This window comes from Ornithorhynchus anatinus, chromosome 5 (genome assembly GCF_004115215.2).
Source record: "Ornithorhynchus anatinus isolate Pmale09 chromosome 5, mOrnAna1.pri.v4, whole genome shotgun sequence".
Classification (NCBI taxonomy): Eukaryota; Metazoa; Chordata; class Mammalia; order Monotremata; family Ornithorhynchidae; genus Ornithorhynchus; species Ornithorhynchus anatinus.
Genome location: NC_041732.1, coordinates 30,232,275 through 30,253,358, shown reverse-complemented (window position 1 = coordinate 30,253,358; position 21,084 = coordinate 30,232,275). Strand labels below are relative to the sequence as shown.

General features: G+C 39.8%; 1 protein-coding gene across 2 annotated transcripts in view; it reads left to right on the top strand.

The window, feature by feature from the left end:
- Window positions 1–21,084, top strand: part of CERS3 (ceramide synthase 3) — a 98,778-nt gene that overhangs the window by 61,958 nt on the left and 15,736 nt on the right. For both annotated transcript variants that reach the window (XM_029064763.2, XM_029064761.2), the window contains one exon: window positions 3,741–3,894. In XM_029064763.2, the coding sequence (XP_028920596.1) occupies window positions 3,741–3,894 (154 nt within the window). The remainder of the gene's footprint in view (window positions 1–3,740; window positions 3,895–21,084) is intronic.

Genomic DNA, 21,084 nt, shown 5'->3' with positions numbered 1-21,084 from the left:
TGCTCTTCTAACTTCCTTTCTTGACCACTGGCCAGGATGTGAGTATTCTCACTTAGGACCTTTTCTAGTTGTCCTGAGGCCAGGTTCGGCACTGAGAGGATGAACCAGTAACAGTCTGTGTCAGCAATCTAACACATGTTGCTGCCTTGCTTCTTTCTCAAGCATAAAAGGTTTCTTCTATGTAAACTCTCCCAAGACCTTAATTTAGTGCTCTAAACACCCCAATTTTTAAATCTTTCACCTCTCACATATATTTATTACATATACTTACTCCATACTTGCATTTTAATTATTGTATGTGCCAATGTTTTCATGTATTATAAGAATACAACTATAGGACTATGGAGCTGGAAGTCCTGTGGTAGTCATATTGTTGAAAATTAATCCAAAATGAAGCATTATTTATTTACCTCTCAGACTTCTCTGGAGGAGATTCTACATCTAAGTAGCCCATTTCTCTAGAGTAGCAACATGGCTTAGTAAAAAATCATGGCCTGGGAGTCAGCAGTCTTGGGTTCTCAACCTGGCTCTGCCACTTTCCTGCTGTATCACTTTAGGCAAGCCACAGCTTCTCAGGGCCTCTGGTTCTTATCTGTAAAATAGGGATTAAATACTTGTTCTCCCTCCTGCTAAGACTATGTGGGACATATGGGACAAGGATTTTGTCTAATCTGATTATCTTGTATCTACCCCAGCACTTAGAACAATACTTGGTACATAGTAAGGACTTAACAAATACCTCAATTATTATTTCATCACGTAATACCCTTCTACTTGGTTCTTTATTCCTCCTCCCCCTTATATTGCTCCTGTTGCAACAATACTTTTCCACTTCTGTTCTCACAGAGATGGAGAACAGCTAGTAGCTTCCTTACTTAAGATGATTCATAAACTTGCAGACTCTTAACATGTATTCACGACTATACTTATGTTCCTAAAAAAACACAGATCATATCAATTGATACTAATGCTCAAATCAGTAGATCCCCTTAATTCCAATAGTCCAAGCTGATTAACTTGTATCTACCCCATGCATAGCACAGTGCTTGGCACCTAGTAAATGCTTAATACTTATTATTAATATTTATATATTATAATTAATATAATTATTAATATTTATTACTTACTTTCTAAGTTATCTGCCTTGGTGGATTCTGTCAGACTCTAAACCAACTGTAATTTGGGTAGGGTGTAAAAACTAGAGAGGCTGTATATGAGAAAGAGAATGATGGGTATAACAGCATATATACATTTGGAATTTTTTAAGGCGAGTTCTTAAAAAAAGTTGAAAGCCTACTAACAATGCTCTTGGTAAATATTAGAAGAGGTATAAGAGTGGAGTCCTAGACATTTTATCTCCTCAAAAGACCTTATGCAAAGAGTCAGGATTTAGGGTGAGCAGAGAGCATACACTGGGCAATGCATCGATTTCCAGGAGCCCTACTGCTAACACACAATAGTAACATTTTTCTGGCAGCTATGAACAGACAAAAGTGATATAAATGAAGCAATATTCTTTGAAAGAGTGACTTCTGACACAAGGGAATATCTCTGGAATATCTCTAGTGTGGTTGTTTCACTGAGTTATTCTTCAGATGAGTATCCCTTGACTGACTGTTGTATGCAAGAAAAGATTATTTTACGTATTTTACGTAGAAAGTTTTGACCCTGCCTATTCTAAGATATAGATTTTCCTAAAATTCACTTGTTCTCTCAATTACTGAAGCTATTTGGTGGAAAAAAACAAATTTGCTGCAGTAGTCATTCTTATCAGTTGTCTTGGTTATTTAATAGGAGTCATAATTTACCACTCTCCTGCATTCATGAAGTTCCTCACGAAGTTAAAAGTTTCTTTGAAAATAATCATGTCTGAAAAAGACAACCTCTAACCTTATATAACTGTTATGTGCCTTGAAGTACAATTAATTTTGGACCAAGGACATAGAGGCCAACCTGTTTTTTGGGGAAGAAAGGCAGAACCTCTTACATATTAGGTTTCATCTGAAAGATGTTTCCGTTAAGCGGTAACATTGTTTCACCAGGAAAATGAGAATTATGTCTTTAGATAAATGTGTTATTTGCTAAATTCATATTCACATGGAAAATTGTTTAAATAAATAGAAAGAATAAAAATTGAAACAACAACAAAAACAAACGTCACAAGGCAAGTTCAAAGAACTGGTATGTCATTGTGTAAGCCCTGGTACATGGAGGTTTTAGAAGACAGAAACCTATAAGTATTTTATCTTATATAAAAAAGCTTTAGTATATGATTTAAAATGATTGTAGCTTGTTCGGTGTATTTATTGTCAAACTGTAGGCAAGATATTGTTGAGTTCAGCTCCCTGACACCTTTTCAGTAAATAGACAAACATCACACGTATTCAATTTAGCAATAAATCCTGTCGGTTCAAGCATCACAATATTGTTAAAATCCACTCTTTCCTGTCCCACCAAACTGCTAGTATATTAATCCAAGCATTTATCTTCTCCCACTTTGATTATTTAATCAGCCTCTTTGCTGACCTCCCTGCCTCCTGTCCCTCCCAACTCCAATTCATACTTCAATCTGCTGCCTCGATCATTTTTCTACAAAAACATTCATTCCTTGTTTCCCCACTCCTCAAGAACCTCAAGGGGTTGCCCATCCACCTCTGCTTCAAACAGAAACACCTTACCATCAGCTTAAGATCAATCAACTCATCCCCTCCTCCCTCACCACACTACTCTCCTTCTACAACCCAGCCTGTAGACTTCACTCCTCTAATGCAAACTACTCACTGTACCTCCATCTCATCTATCTCACCACCAACCTCTCACCCACATCCTCCCTCTGTTCTGAAACGTCCTTCCTCTTCATTACGACAATTACTGTTTCCGCCTTCAAAACCTTATATTGAAGATTGAAGGCACATCTCCTCCAAGAGATCTTCCCTGACTAAGCCCTCATTTTCTCTTTTCCCACATTCCTCTGCGTTGCCCTGACACGCTCCCTTTATTCAACACCCCCTCCCCACCCTCCCACACATAGCCATAATTTATTTATATTAATGTCTCTCTCCCCCTCTAAACTGTAAGTTTGTTGTGGGCAGAGAATGTGTTTGTTATATTGTACCAAGCATTTAGTACAGTGGTCTGCACGCAATAAGTGCTCATAAAATTTGATTGATTGATTGATCCCGAACAGGCATACACACACCTTAGGCACTTCAAATCTGTAGGGGAGAGGCTAGTAAATACGTAAGTGAGGGATGAGAGGAACAACGTTAACATTAATTTCAATACGACTCTAAGGTAAGGAGTTGTATTTCTCCACTAGTGTGATTTTCTGCTACTCAATTAAAATGGTGTGCACCCGAAAATGAGGGAATTGCATTCTTATAGAACTCCATGTTGGGAAACATGTCAGAGTATGTTCAAAACTGTATACACATGCACATCTTTTTTCTGACACCATGTAGCAATGTATCCAGATGAATGTGCGTTATCGGAAGAATACTACCTAATTCTGCAGCCACATTCTATCCATAATGCCTAGTGAACACCTATGTTCTGGGGCAGAATGAACTTTATTTCAACATATAATTAAGAGAATTAAGATGGGTGAAGGAAGCAATCATTTTGCATTTTCTGATCAGTAAGAATATTTTGTTTCCTTATTCAAAACTCATGTATTGAAATTGCTTCTCATTGTATGAGGAGGTTGATAATAAAGATCTTTTGTTCTTTATGTTTTCCAGGATTTTATACTGCACACTGATTCTACCTCTGTATTATGTGGAGCCTTTCTTTTCGTACATCTTCCTCAATTTACAGCTAATGCTCCTACAAGTCCTGCACCTCTATTGGGGATATTATATTCTGAAGATAATTAAAAAATTCTTATTTGTAAAGGTAAGGAATCCTCCTCAGTTGTTCAATCAAGCAATGGTACTGATTGAGTGTTTACTATGTGCAGAGCACTGTACTAAGCGCTTAGGAGAGTACAATACAACAGGATTAGCGGAAACGCTCCCTGCCCATAACAAGCTTACAGTCAAGAGGGGAAGATGGACATGAATATATTTATTACTGAGTGCAACTTGATAACTGAAGCTCCAAAGGACACAGCAGTGCACCTCTAAGAGCTGTAATGGATGGTAATCTTGTGCTTCAGAAGGGCAAAGCTTTGTCTAGAGGCTTGAGGGCCAAGCTTTGAGAACTTCTCATTGGGAAGTATTGCGACACTGTTAGAGGTGTGTTTCAGGACTGTTGAGATGTGTCGGAGGCATGTTTGAGGAAGGTTGAGATTGTGCCAGAAGCATTCAGAGGCAGGCAGCAGTGAACACAATAATGGCAGGATCTATGCCAATATCTGTTAATGGCCCTGTTTTGATCTGGACCCAAGCTCTTCAGGTTTTGGGGGTCCCCGTGAAAAATAAGGAACAGAAGACAAGCCACTTAACATCTCTGAACCTCACTTATGTCATCCATAAAATGGGGAATAAGGACTGTGAGACCCATATGGGACAGGAACTTTGTACAACCAGATAAACTTGCATCTACCTCAACACTTAATACAGTGCTTGGCACTTAGTAAGGACTTAACAAATACTATAAAAAAGGAATGTTCCACCATATCAGGAATTCATTCTCTCAATCCCATGCTTCCTCTATGTCTTCAGAATCATTCCTAGGTGGCTTTACAGATTGGGAATGTTGATTCTTTTGTAGACTTTCAGCAACTTTCTCATCTCCCTGTGGGGAAGGAAAGGAAAAGTGGGGAAAGAAAGGAGAGGAAATAATAATGTTGAATATCCCCATTCAATATGAAAGATGTTAAAATCAGTGGTAAAGCCTCATCCAGAAGTGGAATCATGAAATTCCAAGCCACACTGTCCTCCCCCTCTGTCCTGCAGGTCTCCCAGGGAGCTCCACCAAACAAGTCCCTCTCTTGGGCACCCTGCCCCTGGTCCTTGGAAGCAGGATGGGCTGGATGAGACCAGTTCGATCTCTCCCCTCACCAGCCCCACCTATTTTCTAAATGGTGAAAGCAGGTTCTGGTCGGCGTCAAAGCAGTAACAAAACCACCAAAGCTGGGAATATAATCAAAGACAGCTCAAGTGAGTCACCGCCCAGTGCCAGTGCTAGCATATTCAGCTGGAATTGTTCAGTCACGTCTTGCTGAATTCAGTCGGAGAATCCACCCACAGGCACAGGGGAGCCCCTGCCCTGGATCTGCTCGTTGGCAAAAACGAACACTCATGGAATGTTTACGCTGTCTTAGTGACTCATAATTGGAAAAGAAAGTGAAGGTTGGAATTTTAGAATTTTTTTTTGTGGGGTAGGGGTGGTAGCACATTACCAAGCAACCCAGAGCAAATGCCACAGGTTACAATATTTGAAAATGTCATTGCTGTTTCTTAAAAGCTGTCTGGAGTTGAAAGAATTTTATAATCATAAACGGTATGAAATTGTTGGAGTGGGATTTATGTGTGGCCTTCAGCCTCAAGCAGAAGCAGCATGGCCTAGTGGAAAGAACACAGCCCTGGGAGTCAAAAGGACCTGGGTTCTAATTCTGTCTCCACCACTTTCCTGCTGTGTGATCCTGGGCAAGTCAGTTCACTTCTCTGTGCTTCATTTGCTTCATCAGTAAAATGGGGATTAAGACTGTGAGCTCTAAGTAGGACATGGACTTGTGTCTAACCTGATTAGCTTGTATCTACCCCATCACTTAAAATGGTGTCTGTCACATAGAGAGTCCTTAACAAATGCCACTAAAAAAAAAAGTGATTAGTCCTTACTGCTGGGCAGCCAAAATGGTTGGCTTGAAGGAGGACTCATGGCAGTAAGTATAGGTTAACAATCTGAATCTACTGCTTGGTTTTTATCACCCCTTAAATACTATCATGCCACACCAGCCATATTTAAAAGTTCAAGAAACTGGGAGATGTGGAGAGAGATTTCAGATTTCTAATGCAGCACTTTGGAGAGGCTGTTTCCAATTGCTGTTTTACAGTGGCGATAGCAGGAGCAGCCTTAATCCTTTTCAGTTCGGATGACTTCAGCTGGCTTGCATGTGAAGCCTGTTTTCCATAGCGGTGGCAAAATTGGCTGTGAAATTAGCGTATGCCTCCAAAGCTGGAGACCTTCATGAATGCTATTTGTAAAGCAGTTTCACATAGGGGGAAAGCTTTTTAAGATGAGGCTAACATGTTGGTAACCCAGATGTATTTGTTGCACATTCTGCCCACAGATAACTATGGTGGTTGGGATTAGGGGGTGTTTTTAATGGAATCCCAGAAATCCATTGCCTTTCAGTGATGAACATTTTCTTTTATGGAAGGTGGTGGGGAATTTGTGTCAGACTGATTTATGTCATTGATAAAAACAAAAGGAATCTATGGTTAATTGGTTTTGTTGGAAAAATATGTATAATTGGAGCTAATTTGCCTCTTTTTAGAGAGGAAAATAATTTTCCCCCCATTTCATTAACTCACATGTTAAGACAAAGTCCAGAGTGATTACATTCTTCAAACTACTTATTTTATAGAGTGAGATTATTTTTTCTAAATGATATTATCGAGCATATATAAATGACTGTACTCCCCTTTTTCATTTTTCTTTATGCTCCTGAATAAGGATTTTGCTATAATTTTACTTTGTGGTACTCAAGATATTAACATCCTTAGAAGTCAGCAGCAATGTTGGTGAGGGTTTTGTTGCTTAAAAGCATAATCTGTCCTTGCAAAATTGGTAATTGTCTGGCTCAATTTCCGAATTACATTAATCTTTGGTCAGAGTTGCACCCTGAGACATGGACTCTAAATATTACCTGGACCTAGGTGAAAAATGTTTGAGAAGAAAATCGGAAAAGCATTAACTCTCTTACCATAATCAATCAATCGGTAGTATTTATTGAACACTTGTATTTAGAGCACTGCCCTATATGCTTGGGAGAGTACAATATAATAGAGTTGGTAGGCACAATCCATTCCCTAAAAGAAGCTGATGGTCTAGAGGGAAAGATGTTAAAATAAATCATAGTTAGGAAAATGGGAGAAAATAAGGATATGTGCATAAATGCTGTGGATTTGGGAGTGGGTTGAACATCAAGGGCTTAAGAGGTAAATATCCAAATGCTTAGGTGACAAAGAAGAAAGAACAAATAGACAAATAGAGGTAATGTGGACTTAGAGAAAGCATCTTGGGAACCTGGGTCTCAGAGGACCAGGAATCTAATTCCGGCTCCACCACTAATTTGTTTTGTGACCCTTGGCAACTCACTTAACTTCTCTATGCCTCAGTTACCTCATCTGTAAAATGAGGATTTAGTCAGTGAGCCCCATGTGAGACTTGGACTGTTGGACTAATATGCATCCTGATTATCTTGTATCTACCCGAGTTTAGTACAGTGCTTGCACCTAGCAGTTAACAAAAGCAATTAAACAGAAATTGTGATTTTAGTAGGGCTTTGATGGTGGGGAGAGTGGTAAGTTGATGAATATGAAGGGGGAAGGAGTTCCAGGGCAGAGGGAGGACCTGGGCAAAGGATTGGCAGTGAGACAGAGGAGACTAAGGTACAATGAGTAGGTTGTCATTAGAGGAATGAAGTGTGTGGGTTGGGTATTAGTAAATCAGTGAGGTAAGGTAGGAGGCAGTAAGCTAATGCCTTAAAGCCAATGGTGAGGAGTTTTTGTTTGATGTGGAGGTGGATGGGCATTAAGAGACCTTATCCAGTGAGTCCTCATTTAATTTCTACAATTCATTGCATCATTGTAAGATGCTGAAACAGATGAAGAAGAAGCTATGATTTCTCCACCATCAGCTAAAGTATTGGTATTGTCTTGCATCAGTTTTCAAGAATTTATAATATAGAGAAGAATTCAGAGGTGTGCAGAGGTGTGCACAAGGAGTTAGTCTGTTACAAGGTGTTTTAAGAAAAGAAGACTGCTTTTCAACTTCAGTTCTAAGGGATACATTTTTCATGAAAGTTGAAAATTACTACCTATCAGCAGAAAAGCTTCTATTTTCAGCCCCCTGCATGCAAAGACTCAGAATCATATTTCAATTCTTCATTTATTTAGCATGGTAATGTTATGTTTTGAATTACTTGAAAATAGGAATTTTCTGTCACTTTTCCAGAGTTTCTGCCATCAATAGTATTTAGTGAACACTTACTGCTGGTAATGAAGTGGAACTCTTACGTTTTAATGAAAAAGGATTAGCAATTTATTAAAGTAAATGATACTAGAATTTATAAACAAGAGCCAATCTTAATTGATTTAAAATGGTGACTATTGGCAGGTTAAAAATTGATGCAGGTTATTCCTTCGTACCCAGTAAGTGCTCAATGAGAACCATTTACCAATTAATTGATTTAACAGTATTTGCCATACTTTCTGGTATATATGGATTGAATGTGTTAAAGCAATTCATTTCAACTTTTCACAAACTTTTTATTTGGATTTTTGGCATTCTCAAACAAAAGGAGCATGAGCTTGGGACTCAAAGGATTAGAGTTCCATCTAATACCAGCCCTACCACTTGCCTTCTGCACAACTTTGGGCAAATCACTTTATTTTTCTCTGCATAAGTTTTCTCACCCAGAAAATGGGGATTCAATACTTGTTCTCCCTCCCACTTGGGCTGTGAGCCCCATAAGGAACAGAGCTTGTGGCTGACCAAATAATCTTGTATTTACCCCAGCACTTAGTAAGATCTTAGACCACAGTAAATGCTCACCAAATTCCAAAATTATTATTGTTATTATTATTATTATATAGTTACCACACTACACACATCTGGCACTCACTAGTTTGATCATGAGTGAGCAATTGCTAGTCTGATAAATAACAGCCCCAAGATTTTTTCAAACCAACAAAGTCACCTTCAGTTAAGGTGAATTGTAGAAGCGAGGTACCGTATTTTGGAAAATTGAATTGATAACAACATATCCATCAATTCAGTTCATCAATACCTTAATATATTAAGAACTAAACAAAATTCAGGGAAGAACATGTGATCCGTGACCTGCAGAGGGTTCAAAATCTAAAAAGGAAGGAAGACACATTCAGGAAGGATCTGTGAATTTATCCTAATATTTGCATATTCTGAACTATGGATATCTAATTCAGTGTGCGTGAGCATAAAAAAAATGAAATCTAGGTACATTCATTATTCAGAATATATACTAAATGAGTCATATTTTTGGCATGTGTTGAAATTTTGTGTTTGTATATGTATATAAACACATGCTAACAGATCCTCGGAAACATGCAGGAGATTTTTATATATGGACTTCTCTGGTCTTTTCTTCATTTTCCTCACTTCAGCTCCCACAGTATTTGCCCCGTACACTCCATGGGTCTTCCCATCCTTTGTCGCACTCCTGATTCACCACGGTTTTTTTCATTAGTAGAGAAGCAGCCTTGCCTAATGGATAGAGCAACAGGCCTGGGAGTTAGAAGGACCTGAATTCTAATCCTGGTTCTGCCATTTGTCTGCTATGTGACCTTGGGCAATTCTCTTAACTTCTCTCTGCCTCAGTTCCCTCATCTCTAAAATGGAGATTAAGGCTTTGAGCCCCATGAGGGACAGGGATTGTGTCCAACCTGATTAGTTAGTATCCACCCCAGCACTTAGTACAGTGCCTGGACCATAGCAAGCACTTAACAAATACCCAAATACCACAATTATTATTATGATTTTATTGTGTGCTGCTCTAGTCCTCTCTCAAGCTGCCTTGGGCCTCTCCTTCCTGTTGGCTTCACTGCCATTGTTTCCTAGCTCCTTAGCACCTCCAGGCCTAGCCTACTCTCTGTGCCCCGCCAACTCACCTCTTAGCTCCTGGCTAACCCCCACAGCAGGTCTCCCAGACTAGTCTCTTCCCACTACTTTCCTGCTAGTTTCATTCTGCTTTGCCTAAGTGTGCTCGGTGTCAGTGTGACAAATACTTTAACAGTAGAGTTCCTTATGATACATGCCTTTTTCATTATGCAATTTGGGTAGAATGTAAAGGAAGAATAGGGTAACATCATGCCTTAATACGGCCGTTAATTGTTGATGACGCGATGCCAGCAGTATGAGACTACTCACTATTTCAGTTTCTTAACAATGTGAAGAGAACTATTTGTTAGGGTTTAAAGGTCACCGTCCCCAACTACCTGTAAATTCTCTAGACTGTAAGATAGTTATAGCAGACAATGTGTCTGTTTCTTGTAATATTGTACTCGCCTAAGTGCTTAGTACAGTGTTCTGCCCACAGTAAGCGCTCAATAGATATGATTGAATGAATGAAGGAAATTCATGGACACACCATAAAAATGACCTAAAATTGGTGATGTCCATGAAGCTCATAAATAAATTCCATGTCCATAAATATGGGCCACAGGCTAGCCATTGGAGGAATCCTATTTGTTCTGCACGGCAGCCCAGAGGCTTCCCTGCTGGGCGTCCTGTTGCTCAGGGTAGGTCTAAGGGTTGACCATTTCCTGGAAGGGCTGCGAAGGAGGCAATTCACCTGCCCCGGTGGCCATACTGGGTCACGTAAACCACCCACTGCCACCTTCTCCTCCCTGAGCACCAGACCCAGCTGTAAGATCCTGCAGGCCACTAGGAGAAGATCTTACAGTTTAGAGAAGCAGCGTGGCTTAGTGGAAAGAGGACGGGCTTGGAAGTCATAGGTCATGGGTTTTAATCCCGACTCCGCCACTTGTTTGCTGTGTGGCCTTGGGCAAGTCACTTCACTTCTCTGGGCCTCAGTTACCTCATCTGTAAAAATGGGGATTAAAAAATGTGAGCCCCATGAGGGACAATCTGATTACCCTGTATCTACCCCAGCGCTTAGAACAGTGCTCTGCACATAGTAAGCACTTAACAAATACCATAATTATTATTATTAGGTTCACTAACTTGGGTCAGGTGCCAATCGATCCATCCATTTCACAGTCGATCCAGTGGGGAGGGCAAGTAGGGGAAATAAGGGACTTAGACTGGGATGGTCTCTGTAGTCATACTCTACTTGTAATGAGTCCATTGTATCCCTGAAAATTTATCTGCGGGAGAACTACGGGTAGATGCCAATGAGAAGCAGTGTGTTTTAGTGGATACAGCATGGGTCTGGGAGTCAAAGGACCTGGGTTCTACTTCTAGCTCTGTCACATGTCCACCATGTGACCATGGGCAAATCACTTGATTTCTCTATGCTCAGTTACCTCATCTGTAAAATGGGGATTAAGACTGTGAGCCCTATGTGGGACAGGGACTGTGTCCAACCCAATTACCTTGTATCTAACCCCGGGCTTAATACAGTGCGGCATATAGTTAGTGTTCAACAAATACCACAGTTATTATCTCAAGGCAAAAATTTGGCAGCCCAAAGATTTACAGTTCACTTCTCTGCCACTATGTGTACATGCATGCTTTCCCCTACTCTCCCTTCCAAACACTCAGCACACTCCGTAAAATACACGAAAGTTCATTCAACTGTATTTATTGAGTATTTACTGTGTGCAGAGTGCTATATTATGTGCTTGGGAGAGCATAATATAACAATACACAGATACATTCCCTGCCCACAATGAGTTTGCAGTCTAGTATAGTCTCATAGTCTACAGTCATTTACAGAGACACAAAAGAAACCTTAGTCCTGCATACTGCAGTTAAAATACAATAAGTATGCAGTAATTGTTGAAATAAAGCTCATATTTAAAAACTGTACAATAAAAATATGATTTGAAGCGTGGATTTTGGCACCTGAATGTTTTCATTATAAGGCGGGTTCATCAGTGCCCTTTCCCTGGATTATCAGATATGAAAAATAAGGCTGTGTGTGAATCCCTAAGGTATAGTTGTGTTCTAGCCAAATCCTATATTTATTGAGTGCTTACTCTGTGCCAAGCACTGTACTAAGTGTTTGGAAAGTCCGGTTCAGCAGTAAAGAGAGACAATCCCTGCCTACACTGGGCTTACAGTCTAGAAGGGGGCGACAGATATCCACCATGGGTAGGCTGTAGATCCTAACCAGCTCAGAACAACTCAGGTTTCTTGAGCAAATTCCTCTTTATACACATGAATCTGCTTTCTCCATTCAGCTGTGTTACTAGGTACTACTTTTTCCAACTCATCTCTGCATGAATATTGTTGAAAGACTGGTTTGTGTCCGTAAATTCATATGCTATAATTAAATAAGTTCTATCCTAGCTTTGGGACTGTTTTTGCAATCTGTGCAATATGAAAATCAAACCATTTCTATTCAGAATACTATATGAGTGCTTGGGAGAGTGTAATATAGTAGAAAGTTTCCCTGCCCTCAAGGAGTTTATAATGTAGTGGGGGAGATAATAAAATAAATTCTTTGTTCTGCCACTACAACTTTAAGCCTTTGCTTTTGTTACCTGAGGACACATATTTACTTTCATGGTTTTGATTAGTGAGTGAAAGCAGCTCTTTGGCTCTGCAGGTTATTTGTTAAACATATAGCCTGTGGGTCAGTAGTTTCTAAGGAAAACAAAACAAAAACAAGCAATTTGAATTTCCCAAGAAATTCTTCTGAAACAAGCCCCTATTCTGATATTTTCTTTCACAACCTGATTTATGCCAGACAGCATATAAACGAAGCTTATTTCATTTCATTGCCTTTCCTGTCCCATTACAAAATTCTAAATCAACAGCCAAGTCTTAATTATCTGAGCTAATGAGGATCAGGGGTAACACAGGAAAAGTAATCCATAGATAATTCCAAACCTCAGTGTAGCCACACTCCCCCAACAAATATTTAATGAGAACTACTAATAGGAAATAACAATTTATTTGAGTTCCCACACTCTCTCAGCAGTGCATTCCATTGGTTGGAGGGATCAGCATGCAATAAAATGGATAAAATGTAGGCAGCAAGAGAAAGGAGCAAAATCTGGATTCTTGAATAATCTACTCTTCAGTAGTGGAGGGTTGGTGATATTGTTCCTCCTCTTTAACAATTCCCTACTATGGTTCTGTGGGAAAATACAAGTGATTGGGGTTGACTCTCCCTATTTGAAAGGAAACGAGTTCAGCCCTTGAGGGAATGCCTGGGGCAGAAATATTGTGAGCCCCAGATCTCCCTTTTGATTTGGTTTAAGAAAGCTAGGACTACACCTTCCCTTTTAGCTTGTGATTCATAATTAATTTGTGCCAGAGCTATGTTCTGGGACCACCGGGATTGGCAGTTCATGCGCTGTACACCTCTGATCTTTGCTGTTTTGCATTACATATCTGGAGCATCGCTCTACTGTTTGTGTGAACCTCTGATACCGCTTTCATTACAAAGTAAACAGTGCTTCCAAACCCAGTTCAAAATAGGGGGAAACAAGTTTATTAAATGCATTTTGGAGAATGCCAACTGTTATCATTTATCCAGGAGCCATTTCCTTCAGTTCCTTATTCCAAGTATATGGCAGAATTAATTTTCAAATACTCTTCCTCTTTGCTGCTAAAGCTAGCAGATAATCACTGACACAGGAAGCATTAAGGGTGAGGTTTTCCTCCATAGAAGAAAGCAAACTGCTGACATTTCATGTAGATATAATTGGGAAATAAACTTGTTTCCTGGTCTACTAGAGTAAGTTGGTCCCAGTTTGCTCCATATCCCTGACTGTCAGTACCATCTGACCATGCCAGTTCTATCCATTGGATGGGTAACCTCAGACATATACTGTGACATCCTATTACATTATTTAGCAAAAATATTCTCTTTTAGGGTATTTGCTAAGTGCTTGCTATGTGCCAGGTGCGAGTGTTGGAGTAGATAAAAGCTAAATCACTTTAAACAGTGTCCATATCTCACATGGGGTTTGAAGTTTTAATCCCCATTTTATAGATGAGATAACTGAGGGCCAGAAAAGATATGTGACTTGTCCTAGGTCATAAAGCAGATGAAGGGCAGAGCAGGATTAGAACTCAGGCCCTTCTGACTTCCAGGCCTGTATTCCATTCACTAAGCCATGCCGTTTCACTTCTCTTTCTTTATTTGCTCTCCTCTTTCACAGTTTAAGAAAGCAAATTTAGTGCATTCACAACATCACTAAATTCTGTCCTTTCCTCTCTATCCAAACTGCTACCATGTTAATCCAAGCATTTATCCTATCCCACCTTGATTACTGTATCAACCGCCTTGCTGACTTCTCTGCCTCCTGTCTCTCCCCTCTCCAGTCCATACTTCACTCTGCTGCCCAGATCATTTTTCTACAGAAATGTTCAGTCCCTGTTTCCCCATTCCTCAAGGACCTCCAGCGATTGCTCATCCACCTCTGCATCAAACAGAAATGCCTTACCATTAGCTTTGAAGCACTCAATAATCTTTCTCCCTCCTACCTCACTTTGCTACTCTCCTACTACAATCCAACCCTCACAGTTCACTCCTCTGATGTCAACTTACTCACTGTACCTCGATCCAATCTATCTCTCTCCCTCCTCATATCTGACAATTACTCCCTGACCCTTTCAAAACCTTATTGAAAGCACAGTTCCTCTGAGAGGCCTTTCCCGACTAGGCCCTCTTTTTCTTTTTCTTCATCTCCCTTTTGTGTCACTCTGACTTGCTCCCTTTATTCATCTCCAGGCCCAGCCTCATACTACTTATGTACATAACTGTAATTTATTCATTTATATTAATGTTGGTCTCCCTCTCTAGACTATAAATTTGTTTTGGGCAGGGAATGTACCTGATATACAGTTATATCGTACTCTCCCAAGTGCGTAGTATAGTGCTCTGTACACATTAAGTACTCAATAAATACAATGACCGAGTGATTGATGATGTAGGGTTTCTGCCTTTTGGTTCAGAATCAGATGATCCATATAGATGGAGATGAAACCCTCATAGGGTGCTCTGGCACAGCAAAAGGTTATTGATCTAAATTTAGATGAATTTCTTCTCTCTAACATCCTGGGGAAGCTTTCCTTATAAATACGGAGGTAGATAGCAGCTCAACTGCCTGCACTCATAAATTTTTTCCCCTGATTTAGCAACAAAATTGTTCTGCCTTTCAAATATAATCAAAGAGCTGTGGGCTGTGGGATTTTTTTTTTGTATTTTATTTTCATAATTTTCCTCCTTGGCAGAACAGAATCCCTTCATTGCAAAACCAGGGAAACAAATTTTATTTGGAGTTAGCATTAAATCCTTTACTAGTGGGGAGGACCGATGGCCACCCAAAACTGTTATTAAAAGAATATTCATAAATAGCTGCCTTTTTCTAGTCCAATTTCAATGCAGTAGGGAAGGGCTGTGTAAAAAAATGGAAAAGAACTTCAATAGTTTCTCTCATAACCTAGCCAACATTGATAATAAAAAGATAAAAACAGAGAGCATGTTTTGGTAAAGATTCTGAAGATGAGCCTTTTTGGTTTTTTGCACTTTTTCTTAGGGTAAAAGCAAAAAGTTTGTTTTTCAAAGGTCATCAAAAATGCTTATTATATTGCTCTTTGTTTTGTTGCCAACTGTGGATTTAGAATTGGAGTCATTCAAAAGCATTAGGATATTATGACTCATACAGTACCTCCTGGGCTTTTGACATGATTGTAAAGTCACATACAGTCCAGTGCAAAGTTTGGTTAATGGATTTCAATAGCACAACTCACAGAATTTATTGGTACCACAGAGCACCCGATTAACTGTAAATACTAATTTATATATTCTAAACAATCAAGGTATTATGGCTTCACTTACCAATATTTTATGCACACTGGCATATGCATGGGTGTGGTGTTGGTTAGAGATTACTTGGTGATTTGAAATCAGGGTCTTATTGTAACACTAGTAATTTTATTTTTTAATGGTATTTGTTAAGTACTTACTATGTGCCAGGCACTGTACTAAGGATTGAGGTAGTGACAAGCTAACCAGGTTGGGCACAATCCATGTCCCACATGGGGCTCACAGCCATAATCCCCATTTTACAGATTAGGTAACTAAGGCACAGAGAAGTTAAGTAACTTGCCTAAGATCACACAGTAGACTAGTGGTGGAATCAGGATTAGAACCCAGATCCTTCTCACTCCCAGGCCGATGTTCTTTCCACTAGGCCACACTCCTTTCCCTGCTTTTTCTGATATGTCAGGAATTTAGCACTAGAAGGGACCTCAAGAGATCATCTGTTCCAGCCCCATAATTCCAGGCAGAGGAATGACCAAATCATTTGGAACAACTGACAGTCTAATCCATATACTGAAAACTTTTAGCCACGGAGGTTCCCCAACCTACTTTGGTGGTCATTGCAGTAGTTTGTCCCTGACAGTGAAGAAATACTCTTGTTTTATGAAGTTATTCTTTTTGATAATTTCTCAATTCATTTATCCTTAGTGGCTTTGTGGTACTTTGGGGAGTAGAGAAAGGGAAATAATATACCAGCATCTTGGGTTACAAGCAGACCAATGTGGAGTAATGAATTCATGGCAACTTGATTTAAAAGAACATAAAGAAAATGAAGGCCAACTATATATAGTTGAACATATTTATATATGAATAAACAATAACACTAACATAATAGCAATAATAGCAATCAATATATGTGAAGAAATTGCTTCTGCTTCCTAAACTGAATGCTAGGTTGGAAAGGGAAGTAACGCTTATAGACAGTTTACCAACTGGAAAGTTTAAGTGCAGGAATTCCACTTCTGTTGCTTAAATCTGAAGAGAGGTTCAAGTGACACTATGTTGCTCTAGTTAATGGTTAATATGCACCACATTTTATCATTATTGTCTCCCTCCATGTTTCTTCAATGTTCTTTCCATATTCAGTTGTCTTCTGTTTCTCCATCCCTTTCTCTGTCCTTTTACTAATATCACTGACTCTGTTCTCATCACTTTCTGGTATTTATTGAGTGCTTACTATGTGCAGAGCAGTACTCAAGAGAGTTCAACAGAATTAACAGACATCATCCTTTTGTGGTTGTTTTTCCACAGCTTCTCCCTCCGGCTATAGGGCCCTTTTGTTCCTCATATACTCATCTCTATTCTGTTCTCTCTGTTCTTTCTGTGTCCCTCCTCTTCCTTCTCTGGGCCACCAGCATCCTTTCTCTCCCAGGTACTTAGGCTTTCTTTCAAGTCTGAATCACTGTCTGAATCCCCCTTTTACAGATGAGGTAGCTGAGGCACAGAGAAGTAAAGTGACTTGCCCAAGGTCACACAGAAGACAAGTGGCGGAGCCAGAATTAGAACCCATAACCTTCTGACTCCCAGGCCCGTGCTCTATGCGCTATGCCATGAGAGCTTACTATGTGCCAGACACTGTTCTAAGCACTGGGTTGGCTACAAACAAATCAATTTGGACACAGTTCCTGCTCCACATGCAGTTCATAGTCTCAATCCCCATTTTACAGATGAGGTAACTGAGGCACAGAGAAGTGAAGTGTCTTGCCCAAGGTCTCACAACAGACAAGTGGCAGAGCTGGGATTAGAAGCCATGACCTTCTGACTCCTAGGCCTATGCTCTACCCAATGTACAATTGTCATTAAGTGCAGCCAATCCTAGCTTGTCTTTCCACTGGTACTCTCTGTTTCTCTGCTCTGAAAAATTGCTCTCTGCTACTTCTCCATCCAACTCCCTGCTTTGTGCATTCTCTCCATTGCAGCTCCCAGCTCCAAGCTAGTTTCTGGCTTCAGTTCCAGGTAACCTCTCCTCTGAGGTTACAGAGCAGGCTGCCTCTCCCTGCTACAGCAGATTCTCTCTCAGCTTCTTTCTTGCTGCAGTTCTTGGCTCTGGCTCGTGCTCCACCCAGTTCTCCCTCAGCTCCCACAAACTGACTCTCCCTCTGCCTGGCCCTGGGGTTGTAAAAATCTTACAACTGCATCTCCTTAGGGTTAAGACGAACAAGAGATGGTAAATGGGATGATGATGACAATAATTACAATAATAGTATTTAAGTGCTTAATATGTGCACTAAGCATTGGGATAGCTAAAAGATAGTCAGGTCAGACAGTTCCTGTCACATATGAGACTTACAGTCGAGGAGGGCGGGATACCTGTTCTCGCTCATACTTAGAATGCGAATCCTGGTTGAAGTCTGGACTGTGTCCAATCTGAAAACTTTGTATTTCAATGACTGTTCCCCCTTCTATTTAGGACTATGAGTCCCATGTGGGACAGGAACTATGTCCAACCTGATTAACTTTCATCACTTAGAACAGAGTAAGTGTTTAAATACTATAATAATTGTAATAATTTTACAGTGGATGAAAATGAGGTAATAGTAGTAATAGTATTTATTAAGCACTTATTGTGTGCAGAACACTGTACTACGCACTGGGAAAGAGTAAACAGGTGAGAATTAGACATGGATCTCGTCCTCCAGTTGTCATACAACCTTTGAACAGAAGTGGGGGTGGGGAAATGTTTTAAAACATTAAAACATAAGGGACAAGGAAAAATACACAATTCACAAAATTAAAAAAATTAAAGTCAGCAGGGAGCTGTAGCTAGCAGCACTGAAAAGTCAAGTGACTTGGCCAAAGTCACACAGCAGACAAATGATAGGATTAGAACCCAGGTTTTCTGACTCCCAGTGCTCTTTCTACCAGGTCATGCTTCTCCTCCTTGGAGTTTAATATGCTAGCCAAATTAATCTAAATGAGTTATATGTAACACATCAAAAAATGCTATTATATTTTGTTAGTAAAGCCCCCATATGTTTTAACTGGATTTTTTTTTAAATGATAATATTGTTAAATTTGTACTATGTATCAAACACCGTTCTAGGCACTGAGATAGATCCATGTTAATTAGGTCGTACATAGTCCCTGACCATATGGAGCTCACAGCTTAAATAAGAGGGAATAGGATTCATCCCAATTCGATAGATGAAGAAACTGAGGCATTGAGAATTGAAGTGACTTTCCCAAAGTCTCATAGCAGGCAAGTGGTGGAGCCAAGATTAGAACCCAGATCCTCAGACTCTTGGGCCCCTTTAGACTGTGAGCCCGTTGTTGGGCAGGGATTGTCTCCATCTGTTGCCAAATTGTACATTCCAAGCACTTAGTACGGTATTCTGCACACAGTAAGTGCTCAATAAATACGAATGAATGAATGAATGAATGAATGAATGAATGAATTTTCTATCCACTAGGCCAAACTGTTCCTCATAAATCCTTATGTTCTTTTAGAAAAAATGGTAGGTATTTTCAATCAGCAGAATTTTCTGTTCTTGTTTAGGGTGACATACCTCAGAGCAATTATCTGAGTAGAGTTCATATCAGTCAATCAATGGTATTTATTGAGCACCCACTACATGTAGAGAAGTGTATCCACTAGTTCATGAGGGAGGGCCAGCCTTGTCATATAGGCCAACTGGGCAATTTTTCAGGGTACTGTTAAGTTTAAGAGAGCTCTTTTTCTCTTTCTGACTTCTGCTTCTCAACCCATGGTTCACCTGCCTTATACATCCTTTTCTTTTGCCTATGATGGCATTATGTCTTGAGGTGCCCCATTCTCAGGATACCACCCTTAAGGAATATTCTTTCTGATGACTTGCATATTTCTCCTAAGGTGCATTTTATTTCCATGTGAATAGTTACAAATGTTTGGGTTGATGGGAACAATAATAATAATAAATATGGTATGAGGTTTTTTATAGTATTTGTTAGCTGCTTACTATAAGCCAGGTACTGTACTAAATGCTGGCATAGATACAAACTAATCAGGTCGGACACACTCCATATCCCATAGGGTGCTCACAGTCTTAATCCCTTTTTCAAAGATGAGGTAACTGAGGCCCCGAGAAGTCAAGTGACTTGCCAAGGTCACACAGCAGACAAGTAGTAGAATAGGGATTAGAACCCAGGTCCCTTTGATGCTCAGGTTCATGGTCTCTCCACTGAACCATGCTGCTTCTCTGGTAGTTATTAGTTAAGCACATACTGTATGCCAAGTACTGTACTAAGCACCACTGTATGAACAATATAAACAGATCAAATATAGTCCCTGTTCTTCACAGGGCTCAGAGTCTCAAGGGTGAGAGGAGGAATATGTATTTAACCCTCATTTTACACTTGAGAAACTTAGAAACAGGGCAGTTAAGGAATTTGTCCTAGGTGACACAGCAGGCAAGTGGCAGACTCAGGATTAGAACCCAGATATCCTGACTCCCAATCTTGTGATCTTTCCACTAAGCCACACTGTTTACAAATGGGAAACGGGAAGCAGCTAAAATGTTGTGCTCAAGCAGTAGGAAATATATAATATTAATGTCCCATTTAAAAATCTATGATCTTTTGTCCTGAGACAAAACTGTGATGAGCTTAGCGGTGAAAAGGATTTTACCTTACCAGAGAGAGAAATGCAAAAGGATTTGACCTTCCTTAAGAAATACTTCATGCTGCTTTTTATTGCACACAAGTTACTCACCTCCTACTCCTTCTTCTTCTCTCCTCTTTGGACTCAGCTTCTCCTTTGGCAGACTTTCCCATTGATTCATACAGTCTCCTCCAGCACCCATGTGATGGGCTCCAGTATGGGAGAGGAACTCCCTGAATAACAACAATAATAATAATAATAATGATAAGAAGAATAATAATTGTGGAATTTGTTAAATGCTTGCTATGTGCCAAGCCTTATATTAAGTGCAGGGGTAGATACAAGCTAATCAGTCTGGGTACAGTCTCTGTCCCAAATGGGGCTCACAATCTTAGTCCCCATTTTACAGATGAGGTAACTGAGGCACAGAAAAATTAAGTGATTTGCCCAAGGTCACACAGCAAACAAGTGGCAGAGCCCACGATTAGGACCCGAGTCCTTCTGACTCTCAGGCTCTTTCTCTGTAGACTAGGCCATGAAAGTGGTCCATTTTACTTTTTCTCATGGGACCAAGGAGAGGTTTAGTGGAATTGCTTTAGGTCCAGGAGGGACTGACAATTTATAAGTGTGATACAAAAGGTTAATGTTTTAGTACAGAAATATGTAACCAAGTTAGAATAGTTTTTGCATCATGGAGATTTACAAAATGTGTTTTATAATAATAATAATAACTCTGGTATTTGTTAAACGTTTTATCCAAAATGACACCCTAACTGACAGCTTTAGAACCAAACTATCTTGAAGCTTTTGGAAGTAACTCTCATGCTAGAGAGAA